Genomic DNA, 13011 nt, shown 5'->3' with positions numbered 1-13011 from the left:
GCAGGGAGTATGTCATCTTGCTAATGTACTGAAGAGGTAACAATTATAAGCTGTGCAAACCTCCCATTGACAGCAGATCTGCTGTGGACCGAGGGGTGTATGTAGTCCTAAATTTATACCCTGGTCAAGGAACCATACTTAAGGCTGAAATTCAGCCCACTCTTCGGAAAGGTCTGATTACTGTAGTTTACAACCCTGACCAGGCTGCAGTTTTCTGCCGTCGCTACTGTGTTGTTGTGTCCACATTTGCATGTTCTGTGCAGCTTTCCCACAGCTCAGCAGCAGTGCCTCTGCCAAGGACTATGACTATCTTTTCTGCATGGGATTAAGATTTCTTATGCAAAGCCCATACTCTCCTGCCTCCAGAGTTGATGGGCGTCGAACATCATGGGCAAACAAGATGGGTGAGGTAATGTCTTTTATTGGACCAACTTCATGGAGAGAGACAAGCTTTCAACTTCATGGAGACTTTCTTATGGCACTGCGTGTTGACAGCGCATCCTGAGAATGAAAGGTCAGAAGCTTGGTAACATGGGGAGCTTGCACCTCTTTGTTCTCTACTCCCCGAGCGTCTGGATGAGTAAAATTACACTGCACAGGGCACCCCTTAGCACACTCGCAGAATAATAGCAGGGCTTATATTGCCCTTTCTCCCAGTTCACGGTACGCCCGGTAACTACTGTTCCCGTGATTCTGTTTGGAAGAACTCAAATCTGCCCGACACCTGTCTTCACCCCACACAGCCAACAGGGTGCTGAGCTCCCCTTCCCACGGGCGTTTCGTCTTCTCCATAAGAAACAAGACAATTGATCAGTGGGTTGTGTGTATCCAGGCAGTGGGGTGAGCAAGATGCATGGTCAATCCAAACACGCCAAGTTTTATGGGTAGCATAGTCAAGGACATCTTATAGACGGGGAGCAGCGGGATACCACAGGCACACAAAGCGATACCAAAGAGCTATTTTCTCTTACTTCCTTTTACTCTCCAGAAGAACCATCTCCCCATGACATTAAGGTAGGGAGGTGATTTTGCCCTGCAAAAACCGCCCCCTTTAAAGTATAACCTGGTTTGAAAATGTTCATTACTAATCAATGGGTTTGTAAGCATGATAAGCTGTAAACAATGCAACACGGCATTCAATTTATTTAAAATAACGCATCCAGTGTTTGACATGGAATACTCTATATCAACTGACAAGGAAGGCATGGCCGGGCCCGGCACTGGGAAAAACCTGTTCAAACATAAATACTTAAATCTAATACGGCAAAACGTTTATCCTAAAAGGCAAGCTGTGATGGTTCCAATGAGCCCCAAAGTGACGTGGGAAAACAAGCTGGGAAAGCGTGCCTGCTTCCCTACTGATGCAGTCTCGGCCTTCTGAAATTCACGAGTCAGCGAGAGGGAGAGTCAGGGTGCGGATGAATTCTTCATATTTCACCATCCCGTTTGGTGCAACGTTAGCTTCTTTTAGAAGGTCATCCACTGCAAATAACAAAATGTAGCAATCTCTCAGTTCAATTTATCTTCGATATTGTCGTCTTTCTTCCATTTTCTTTATTTAAATGTGAATGTTAAAAATCTGGCTTTTGTTAAATATGCCAAACTTTGAATTAGTTACTTCAGATAGTGGCTGATCTATTTTTACAGCCCTGAGTCGGAGTTGGGAATGGAGAGGTGGACGCTGACTGGGAAATACAAGCACAGAGGGTCATTCCTCAGCTGACGTAAAATTGTAGTTCTCTTACAGTCTGTGGATTCAGCGGGCTTGCACCAACTGAGGATCTGCTCACAGGCCTTACCTACACAGGAACGTTTCACCAGTTTAACTTAAACCAATTTTTAAATCGGTGCAAACCCCTGTGTGGACGCACTCTTATTTCAGTGTGAGTGGCTTATCTGGGTTTAATTTAAACTCATTCCCCATTGACTTAAATCAAAATAAGTGTCCAGGCCGAGGATTGCACGGGTTGAGCTAAATTGGTTTAAATTGACACCTTAGAAACGCCAGTGCCACTTTGTCCCATAAACAGGCCCTTCGTGTTTGAAACCACACGACCTTTCGTTCTGGTTTCAGAATTCTCGTTCTAACAGAGCTCTAGAAATGCAATAATGAACTAACTGAGTGCTAGGGATATGTCGCCAAGCTAACCTCTTTGGGGGACAGTGACACAATGCTGGTATCATGGCTGTGCAAAAGTCGTGGCACCACTTCTAATGGCTGACATTCAGTATTAGACACGCCCCCCCCACTAAGCAATTAAAATGGACAGATGATATATCCGTTATAAATGATCTATTTTCAAATATCACACTCAAATAATAAAGTGCCCATCAAACATGTTCACAGAAGACACAGTATGTGAAAATGCACTGGCAATGTCAGATTTACCAAGAATGGGGGGTGAGGTAATATCTTTTATTGGACCAACTTCTGTTGGTGCGAGAGAGAAGTTTTTGAGCTACCCAAAGCCCTCCTTGTGACCGAAAGGAGAGCTCTGTGTAAGCTTGGAAGCTTGTGTGTCTCACCAACAGAAGTTGGGCCAATAAAAGACATTGCCTCACCCACCTTGTCTCTCCAATATCCTGGGATCAACACAGTCTATTGTACCAAATCACTACCGGAGACGTTGACATCTTTCTCTTCTCAGATGGCAGGAGGGAAGAGGAATCTAGTTGCTAGGCCACTATGCACTGCTTCGGAGCCTTCAAAACGTATTTTTTCAGTAGGTGTTAAAATGAAAATATAAGAAAATCTAGTTGTTTTTTTGCATGCTCTGTAGCGCTGTGGCTTGAAAGCTTGCCTCGCGTCAACAGAAGTTGGTCCAATCAAAGATATTCTCTCCCCCACCTTGGCTATCTAGTGAGTTTGTGGCAGATGCTGTTTAGGGCAACAGTTTCATAGATTTAAGGTCAGATGGGACCGTGATATCATCTAGTCTGACCTGGATAACGCAGGCCATAGACGACTAGTTCTTCGTGGGTGTGACGGAGTGCAGGGGGTGAACAGGTTACCCTGCACTCTGATCACTCAGATGTTAATTAGTTCTCCTGGAGAAAGCTGACGGGGTAATTAGACAATCGGGCGGCCAGCCTAAGAAGTCAATTAGTCTATCAGCCCAAGGCTGATAAAGAGGAGAGGGAGGTGAACCCCGTTACAGAGAGGCGCCAAAGGAAGGAGATCTCTGTTCCCCTCAAGCCCTGGGAAGAGAGCCCCGAAAGCACTCTGGGTGCTGGAAATAGACTGCCGGACAGGGCCTGTTGTGGAAACGGTGGAGGGAACTTTAAACACAAGGGCATGGTGAAGGCACCACCACTGGAGTTGGGGAAGAAGGCAGGAGAGGAGCCATGCCCTGTGACAGAGGGATTGTCCACCTGGATTCCACTCTTGGGGTACGTCTACATAGCAAAGACAATCCCATGTCTGGCCCCTGCCAGCCAACTCTGAAGTGATGGGCTTGGGCTGTGGGGCTATTTCATTGCAGTGTAGACTTGCGGGCTCAGACGGGAGCCTGAGCTCTGGGATTTTCCCACCCCGCAGGGTCCTAGAGCCCAGGATCCCGCAATGAAACAGCTCTGCACCTTAAGTCCACGAGCCCGTGTTGGCTGGCACTAAGATCAGATTCTTTTGGCCAGGGTGACCTGCGCCCCCAACCCAAGAGCACAAAGACCACAGCGGGTCCAACCGTCCTTCAGTTCCTTCCTACTGCCCAGGGCAGCAACAACGGAATCCATCTGGACAACACACCGTGCAGAACCATAGTTACTGTAAGGTAAGTAACTGTTCTTTGTGTGATCAAGAGATCTAATACGTCTGTTTTCAAACAAGAGACTATCCTGATGGTAACCAAAGCCTTCTACAAAGAGAGAAACTTCAACCCGCGAGCAGCCAAAGCAGAGCGGCATTTTAAATCCTGCACCCGGGTAATTTTTGCTTGTTCCTGTCTGGAAAATTATCTTGTACTGGAGAGATGGAGGCTTTTAAAAGCAAACTTTTAGCAACACTGCGTGAAGCCACATGCCAGTAGCTACTGAACATAGCGGCTGCCAATGAAATTGCGTCTGCTCCAGCATCAAATATTTATTGCGGCTTAACAAGCTGGAGTTCATTGTGTCAAGCCAAGGTCTTGGGTGGATTTCTTACGCTGTTGTGTGCTTCATTAAAATCGACAGTGCAGTGTAATTTATCTGGCAAACTGTGCATTTCCGCTCAAATTAATGTGACGTCCCCCCCAGGGTGTCTTTAATTATGTCTAGTGCCTCCAGAATTTTTTTTCATTATTTATTTAGCTTTAGCAATAACTTTGAAAGTGCTTCTAGATGCGAAACGTACATGAGCTGCTGTTCCAGAATACTCTCTCTAACGGGGATATGTTAAAGAGGTGCTGCCTTGTTGGAGGCATCTCCCTGAAAACTGATTGAGCGGGTGATGGTAAAGAGGAGTGTTGCTAAAAATGTACCAATTAAATTTAAATTCTACTTTAGCATTAAGGCAGTTCTTGTACCAGTGAAAAGACGGGGGAAGTGCATACAAAGTCTATTGATTTGGGCTTTAAGCAAATGTTACCAAATCCGTCTGATTCTAAGTGGGTCTTTCTAATGTGTCTAATATAAGAGGGATTGAATCACTGCAAAGCTACGCAGCCTCTTCTCTGGAATCTGGCAAAATGCACCAGAGCTTTGAGAGCGCTTAAGCCAAATGTGGAGTGTGTGCCTGATCCATGTTTGAGTCATGACGTGTCCTGAACATTTCAAATATTTGCTGGTGATAGAGAAATTTGCCAAATGCTGTCTCCAAAATGGTTCATCTGATTTATCTCAAATTTAGACTCCTCCACGCCCCCACCCCAAAAAAGCGGCTGTCTGCAGACAATACATGTGAAAATTGAAGCAGACAAAGCTTTTCTGAGGACTGTAAAAGGCTGAGGCAAAATCAGCCACATAAAAACATTTTCAGATCATTTTTGATGCTCCCTGAGAGCTCGTGTAATTGCTGGAGGCAGATTTTTTACTAAGGAAGGTTTAAAAAACAATCTTTTGGAGAGTAGTTAAGTCAAAAAGACCCCTTCTTTGCCTCTTTCCAAACAGGCCTGACCCTTCCACAGAGTAAACGGCAGAATTCCCTGGGAGCAGGCAGAGCTCTTGCGTGCCGTGTGGAGGATCTCTGGATTAGCACCGTGAAGCTTTCCAGGACCCTGGCGGGGACAAGGACATTTTCTCTTACAAAGAATAGTTGTTACTTTCAGGAGATGATTGGCCTTCTGAAGGGAAAGAACAGCAAATGATGTCTGATTTCTTAACCCACACCTTCCCATTCCAGAATTCCAAACTGCCCATTTTGACTCCCAGCTGTGCTGGGCTGAATGGAGAATAACTCCCCTAGAGTTACTGCAGATTTGCACCAGTGTAACGAAGACCAGGCAATGGCATAAAATAGCCTTCCTTTTATCTCAAAGAGCAGGAATTGGTCTAATTCATGGGTTGATCTTTTCTGTGGGGGTATCCCAAGAGTGCGGCTCTGTTCTGACTCTCTCCTGCCAGATGCATAACTCCTCTCTGTCTTCCTAGCCTCCCGCCAACTTTGGAACTATTTGAGATGAACCAAATACTTATGGAAAACAAGGCAGCGACGGGTTTGGCTATAGAGTGGGTTGTGGCCCTTTTGATTTGGGCTGGCTGTCCTCTTGTCCTGCCTAATGCAGGAAAGGTACCAATGACCAGTTGGATCAGAAGACAGTAAGAAGAGAAGCAAAAGAGTATTGTGTGACGATGCGAAGAGCAACTCAGTGCTCCCCTGGTGTTGCAGTAAAGTCTGGCAATACTGTGATGACCACAGAATGTCATAATGCAAGCCTGGTGACGCAATGGCAGGATGCTGTGCTGGGATTGGATTGTGACCCCCTGTGACTTTGCTCTACAATGAAGTGAGTCCCCCAGCTCTCCAAGGTTGCAAGTCATGGCGTAGGCAGTTCATGTGCTACCCAGCCGCAGGTTTTTATGATTTCCTCTCTGACTCCAGCGGGGGTTGGGTGGAGGTGGTTAGAAATGTGTTAAACTTGTTCCGCCACTTGGCGCTGTACCTTCCTCCTCCGAGAGCTTTTCTCCCAGCGTGGTGAGTTTGGCTCTCAGCTCGGAAGCGGTGATGACGCCCTTCTTCTGTTTGTCTGTCATTGCGATGGCTGCCAGGATTTCCTTCTCAGGGGCTTCCTGCTGCATTTGCCTGTACATTATTGTCAGAAAAGTGGAAAAATCCAGGTCTGCGTTTCTATCTGGAAATACGACAAAAAAACCCAAAAAACGAGTAGTTTTTTTTTAAATAACTCAACAAATATCATTGCTTAGCTACTGGCCCACACGTACCCCATTGGCCCAGCCTCCTCCAGCCTTCGCTTTTCCCCTTGCCTCTGAGAACGTGGCCTACTTACCTGAACTAGATTTGCTGTCTCTCCTTGTTTGTATGCACTAGCTCGCTGAGGCCTTACCTCGCAGGGCTGTTTCCCAGACTGATGCTATCTTGCTAATCTTACTAACTAGGAATTGCCCCAAGTCCCTTCCGAGCGTCTCCCACTGTGCTAGGCCTCTGCCTAGGCCGTGAGGTGAGATGTCAACCTTCAGGCCATTCACAAAGGCTTGCCTCCATCCCATTGACATAGGCGACGTCTGAGGGGACTAGCATGTGGTGGTGATGACCCGGGCCGTGGTGGGTTCATTGAAAGTTGTTCAGTTGGGTGTTTAAAACGAGGAGTATTAAGGGCACCCAGAGTCCAGGCTGTGCCCTCCTTGAGCACAGTACAAATGGAAAGAATAATTCAAACCGGTGACTCTGCCACCTCAGCCTGAGTAAACTGCCAAGTGCCACCTCTTCGGGGCACCTCTGGGGGGTAACCTTGTCCCATGAAAAGGGCCGGAGCCAAATTTCAGTTCATCCATGTATGGACACTCCCCTGGTCATTAGAGGAACCCCGTCTGTAGCTATCACAATTCTGTAGCCTTATCAGGCACTCTGAAAGCCCCTTGCCTCAGTGGTTTCAGGGCACAGCACCTCAGTTCATGACTCTTCTTCCACCCCCCCCCCCCCCGTGCTTTTTGGAGCCAATCGTGTAGAACATCTGGAGCCGAAAACATTCTATGAACATGCACATGACCTTTTTTGTTACTTTCCCCCTAGCCTGGTTCAGCAGGACTCTGATCTCAGGAGGGCTGCAGGGCAACAAACTGTGACCACGCTATTTTCTTAAGCATGTGTCTCCTTTCCCCACTCTTCTTGATGTCCTCATGGCGCTCTTTGGATATGCGTGCTTGTCTGTGAAGCCTTCTACATGTTCTCTTCCTATCCATCACACAGCACATCTGACCACTCTTCTGACAGTTTCTGGTTATCCTGTATCCATCTTTAGAGGTTTTTAAGCTGAGGCTTGACAAAGCCCTGGCTGGGATGATATAGCTGAGGTTAGTCCTGCTTTGTGCAGGGGGTTGGACTAGATACCTCCTGAGGTCCCTTCCAACTCTAATATTCTATGATTCTAGGATCATCTGGGCTGTCTCATCTTAGACCCAAATCTACTTAGACTCCTACCAGGCTCATATTTATTACAATGGTCTCTCAATCTCAGACAAGGTGAATCTTAACAAAACCCATCACGTCCAACTCCTTCCTCTTCTGCTAGTTTGGATTGGGTACTCCTTGTCGAACATTGTAGACCTGCTTTCCAATTGGTTATTGTCAGATCGAGAGCTCTCCACGTCATCTGCCTCCTTTAATAATCCCTGTGGTTCAGCTCTATTTTACTTACCGATTTTATGCCCTTGAAGATGTCTCTCTACCTCTCCCGGAGTTGGGCTCGTTCCCAGGCACCGCATCACTATGATCAGGTCACAGGCATTTATCTTGCCTTTTTGTTTCTTATCGTATAGAGAAAAACATTCCTTGAACTCTAGTTAAAAAAACAAAAAATGCTGTGTCTTGCCATCCAAGATTGCCTTAGTCTGAAAGTGAAATGTCCCCACAATCTACTAGTACACACGTACGTACTAGACCTCTCCAAAGGGAAGAAGGGAATAGAGAAAATGAGCAGTTGGGGCTTGTTCAAGAGCTGGATTTAAGGACTTGTGGTCAAAGGGTGGATGGCCTCTTCCTTCTGGCATCTGTGGAGCCTCATCATGCAGCTCGCTCCCATCACAGAAATGTTGGGCTGGAAGGAACTTTGAGAAGTCATAAAGTCCTGCCTCCTGTGCAGAGGCAGGACCACGGAACCCTAGACATCCCTAACCGGTGTTTGTCCAACCTCTTCAGGCCCCCAGCCGCCCATCTGGCCCATCCCAGGTAGGGGGTTTAGCCCACGCAATCCCAAGTCTAAGACGAGCCTGGTCTCGAGGGAGAAATCCTGGCCCTGTTAGAGTGAACGGCTAAACTGCCCTTGACTGAACGGGGCCAGGATTTCACCCCGAGCGCCAACGCCAACAATGTGCTTGGTGCTGCACAAGACACAAACACCCCAGTCCTGCCCCAGCGGGCTTCAGACAGGCTGCCCTCGGGGCGGGCGGGCCAGAAGAGGGCATAACTAGGAGGGTTTTGCTTCTTGTGGGCACCATGGAAGCGAGTCCTTCAGGAAGGAAGTGGCTGCCCTTAGTAACTGGGTGGTTGCTTTGAGAAATGCCAGGCATGTTACACACGGGGGGCCTGGTGGAAACTCGTCCTCTTTGGTTCTTCTTACTGCACTCGCAAGGATTTGGAGGCCTCACCCTGACGCTGAGAGAGAAGAAACTAGGAGACCTACTGACTGAGGGCAGGCTGCAGACAGAACTAGCGCATGCTGCTGGCCTTAGCGGACACCACTGAGCGTCCTGCGGTCGCTTGTGTGTGTTATTTCTGCTGCCTTGCATGGCATGTGAATTGCATTTGGAAGTAGCTCTATTTTAATAAAAATAACCTCAGCAGCAGATCCCCCTGGCCAGGGCAGTGGTAGCTTGTAAGGACGAAGTGCTGCCCTGTTTGCTCTGCTACTCAGTCGTGACATTGGACTTATGGATTTCTACAGTGCCTGGAGGGTAAAAGGGGCTGCATGGAAGCCGACCTCTCTCTATCCTGCAACCGCTCGTGATGGGGATTGTGCTGAGATGAGCTCGTGCTGAGTTTTGGGACCGAGCTGGGTGAGGGACGATGCCGTGGAGGGACCTCCACTGAGACACGTGCCTACCAGCTCCAACTCAGACCTTGTCTACACTGGCACTTTATGCCCGCAAAATGTTTGTTGCTCGGGGGTGTGTGAAAAAAACAGCCCCTGCCGAGCTACATCAATTTTGCCATCCTAGGCGCTTGTGTGGCCAGCGCGGTGTGGGCGGGAGACGCGCGCCTGCTGACACCGCTACCGCGGCTCGCTCAGGTGGTTTTCCTATGTCGGCGGAAGAGCATCAGGTGGCTACACACGTGCTCTCACAGCGGCACAGCTGGACCGATCCAGCTGTGCGCTGTTAACTTCTCAGTGTAGACTAGCCCTAAGAGACAGAGCGACAAAGGCCAGGAAATTGGACATGGCGCGTAACGAGGCCTGTCCTAGTTGTACCTGATTCTCCTTTCAAAAGTCATTTCCAGTAAATCGGTCTGGATCAACTGACTGTGCTCAAAGGCCAAAGTTTTGTGTGTGCCTCCCCTAGTACATTTACCGGTGTGGCAAGCCCAAGAGGTAAGCAGCGTAGGGGGACTTGCTCAGAGATCAAACCAGATTTCCAGCACTTCTCAGAGCCGCCTGTGCAGCTCCTCCATGACCTGACTTCTTCCCACCCTCCGGGATCCCTCTCCCATTCCCCTCGCTTGCAGCAATTGTGTAGGCCCAGCCATTGCATGCCATTCACTTCCCCAGATATCCCGTCTTCTCAGCTGTCTGCTGACCTCTCCAAAAGAGCCCCCTCAAAATCCTGGGCCTGCTGGCGCCCTGGGTTAATATAATCCAAACAACACTTCTACGTTGCCTCCCCTCCAAGGATCTCACCGCCCTTTCCAAGCCATTAATAAGGCAGGCGGCTGCGCTCCCCATTTTTAGAGAGAGGAACCCAGGGAGGTGGTGAGCGTCACACGGGCAGAGCTGGGAATTAGAATTCAGACCTGATGTGGCCATGTGTTTTCCTCACAGGACCAGCCTTTCCCTGCCTTTCTATGGATTCGCTCAACGTACAAAGCTCTACAGTACTTCTTCAGCGTCTCCAATTATTGCTTTAAAGTTCTTTGTCCAGAGCTGTCCTTTTAAAGGGCTGCGGGAAGGGACTTAAACCTCTTGCGAAAGCCAGAATTCTTAGCCTTTAAGAACCATACGGCCAAATGTTTTGTAAGAGACTCTAGTTTCTTGCTCCTTTTCCTTTGCTAATCCAAACAGTCCCCCCCGTCTCAGCAGCCTACTGCAGAGAGGCCGGCTACGGCTGACTGCACCTAATGCGCTCTTGTAAAAAACTTTAGCTCGCAGAGACAGTTCACCTCAAGAATTATGAGAATGTTAAACAACGAAGCGAACTTCTCAGAATGAGACCCTTTAATGAGAAACGCCGTTAGCGGTAAACTTGTTAAACTGAGCTTGCTAATTAAAAAGCAACTGTACATACCATTAATTTGATCCTGGGACAGAAATTTTGCCTGTAGCAGAAAAAGGGGAGGGAAAATGTTTAAAGTTTCTGAGCATAGCACAATAAGGCACCATTTCAAATAGATCAAAACCGGTCGTCACTCACCATTTGCTCAGGAGGTTTTTCCCCCCCCTTTTGTTTTATGTCTGCTCGTCAGAGGAGTCAGTCTCTGTGTTCTCCTGCTTACTTTTCCCTTTGATTAAGGGCTAAAGTCCGCCAATCCTGGGTGGAGAGTGATCGGAAGTGTAATAAATACCCTGCTGCCATGGATACCAGACCTGATCCCTGCGCGGTTGGATTCCAGCGACCGGCAGCAGCTGTTAATCAGACAGGCACGCACATTAGTTCGAGTAAAAAGAGTTCTCCTGCAACATGTTTACAGTGTCAGAACTCCTGACGCTGGCGTCTTTGCACAAGGAGGGTTTATAAAGGAGCAGGAAAGCGGAGGGGAAGCTTGTTTCTCTGTCTAATTTGAGGTCGCCTTTGACCTCAGGTCAAGCTAAATAATGAAACAACTGCAGGTTGAGTATGAAAGGCTGGATAATCCCAAATAACGCAGCTCATGCTGTGCCTCAATGCCGCCACTTAGAGACAAGCCCGCAGAATCCCTGACATCTAATGAGGTGGTGGAGAAGGGACAGTCGGGGTTATTTATTTATATAGCATTCACTCTCGCTAGGGTTTTGCTGTTGGGTAAGAGAGGAAGTTAATTTTTTAATTGTGCACTCTCTGAGCAAATTGCAATGGGTTTTGCTGTGTAAAAGAGGTTGACGTTTATGTCCCGACCGGCCAGTGTTCTAAAGGTGGCTAAAATCGGTCTTGTCTGCTTTCATGGTGTGTAAAGGAGGACTGAAAAAAGATTCTTGGTTTTGTTTTTTAACCATTGCAAAGGCAGGTCTTGTCTGCCCCCGAATGCTCTCTGGAAGACTGGAGAGTTAGTGGATTTGACATCAGAGACGGGAAGTGATTTTGAGACTGTTTAAAACTCTTTTATCTGTTTTAATGCTTATTTCATTAAACCACTTGCAGCAAACCTCCTTCAGGATTGAAAGTCCCCCTCCCCGCTCTCTGCTGATATTTGAAACATACAAACAAGGCTACAGTCTCAATTAGGTTGGCTGAAAAACAGGAATTACTTTGGATAAAAAATGTTCATGTTTTTGTTTTTTCCCAACTTTTTGATGGGAAATTTGAAACCAGACATGTATTTCTATTCAAAGTGGATGGAATCAAAATGCAAGTTTTTCAGCGTTTTGGTTTTTTCCCTCTGGAAAAGGGAAGGGCAAAAACCAAAATTTAATAAACGATTAGTTTTTAATTAATCTGGAAAAACCAGAGTTTCTAAAGGACAGAGAAATCATTTGAGAAGATGTTTTGTACTGTTCAAAAAGCCATTTTCTGGTTGATTTTCAACTGGCCCTTCTCTACTCCTACCCACCCTACACTGAAATGATGAGGAATTTAGCACTGCTAATGTAGATGGTCTTTATCCGTCCAGCTAAGATTTTCAAACCAGTCTAAAGGCAGCTTCGGAGGCTTGGGGTGTGAGCACGTCAGGCTACATATAATATTAGGGGCCGAGCCTGAGGATGCTAAATGGTTTGGTGCAAAGAGTGAATCTGAGTGTCTGCCTCTCCCTTGGCCTAGTCATCACCCGCTTACAGGGCAGGACTCTCAGGGCAGGAATGGTGTCGTCTTGCCTGTCTGTACAGGTCCTGGGATGATGCAGATGCTTTATACAGAAAACTCACAGTGAATGAGTGGCGATGCGGTCAAACCACCCGAGACCTCATCCGGGCTACAATTGCGAGGCAGTGACCTAGTAACAATACGGCTCGTTTCCAATCTGTGGTGAAGGTGGGATCTGGTTAGGCTTTAGCCCAGTTGAAGCATATTAGTCCCCTGGCTTGGTTGCACTTACAATGTACAGCAGATGGGCCCTGACGTTTTTTAGGCCAAAGATCTTAGAAGCACAAAAATGTCAGACTGGAAGGGACCCTTGCAGTAAGGCAGGACTAAGTATCTTCTAGACCGTCACTGACAGGTCTTTGTCTAACCTGGCCTTAAAAACCTCCAGCAGTGGAGATTCCACAGGCCCCCTAGAAAATCTGTTCCAGTGCATAACTATCCTGACAGGCAGGAAGTTTTTCATCGTGTCTAACCTAAATCTCCCTTAATGCAATTTAAGCCCATGGCTAATTGTCCTGGCCCAGTGGGTTAGGAGAACAATTTATCACCCTCCTCTTTATAACAACCTTTTATGTACTTGAAGACTGTTAACACGTCCCCCTCACTCTGTTCTTCTCCAGACTAAACGCACCCAAATTCTTCAATCTTTCCCCCCGCGTCATGTTTTCTAGACCTTGAATCATTTGTGCTGCTCTGCTCTGGACTTTCTCC

The 13011-nt window shown here is 47.4% G+C and overlaps 1 protein-coding gene across 2 annotated transcripts; it reads right to left on the bottom strand.

Moving 5' to 3' along the window:
* Positions 1–1115: 1115 nt before the first annotated feature.
* CALML4 (calmodulin like 4) lies at positions 1116–10854 on the bottom strand. Of its 2 annotated transcripts, XM_067556086.1 has the most exons (5): positions 10717–10854; positions 10591–10621; positions 7791–7931; positions 6078–6266; positions 1116–1482 (listed from the first exon to the last, which is right to left on the bottom strand). In XM_067556086.1, exons 1-5 carry the CDS (start codon positions 10717–10719, stop codon positions 1385–1387), a joined length of 462 nt encoding a protein of 153 aa, XP_067412187.1. In that variant the 5' UTR covers positions 10720–10854; the 3' UTR covers positions 1116–1384. The 2 variants fall into 2 exon arrangements, with proteins under 2 accessions (XP_067412187.1, XP_067412188.1); XM_067556087.1 differs by lacking the exon at positions 10591–10621 and having other exon boundaries at positions 10717–10819.
* Positions 10855–13011: the final 2157 nt, after the last annotated feature.

Source organism: Emydura macquarii, unplaced genomic scaffold (genome assembly GCF_026122565.2).
Source record: "Emydura macquarii macquarii isolate MOO-44397 ecotype Brisbane River unplaced genomic scaffold, CSIRO-AGI_Emac_v2 contig_1644, whole genome shotgun sequence".
NCBI lineage: Eukaryota > Metazoa > Chordata > Testudines > Chelidae > Emydura > Emydura macquarii.
This window is presented reverse-complemented; position numbering and strand designations above follow the sequence as displayed.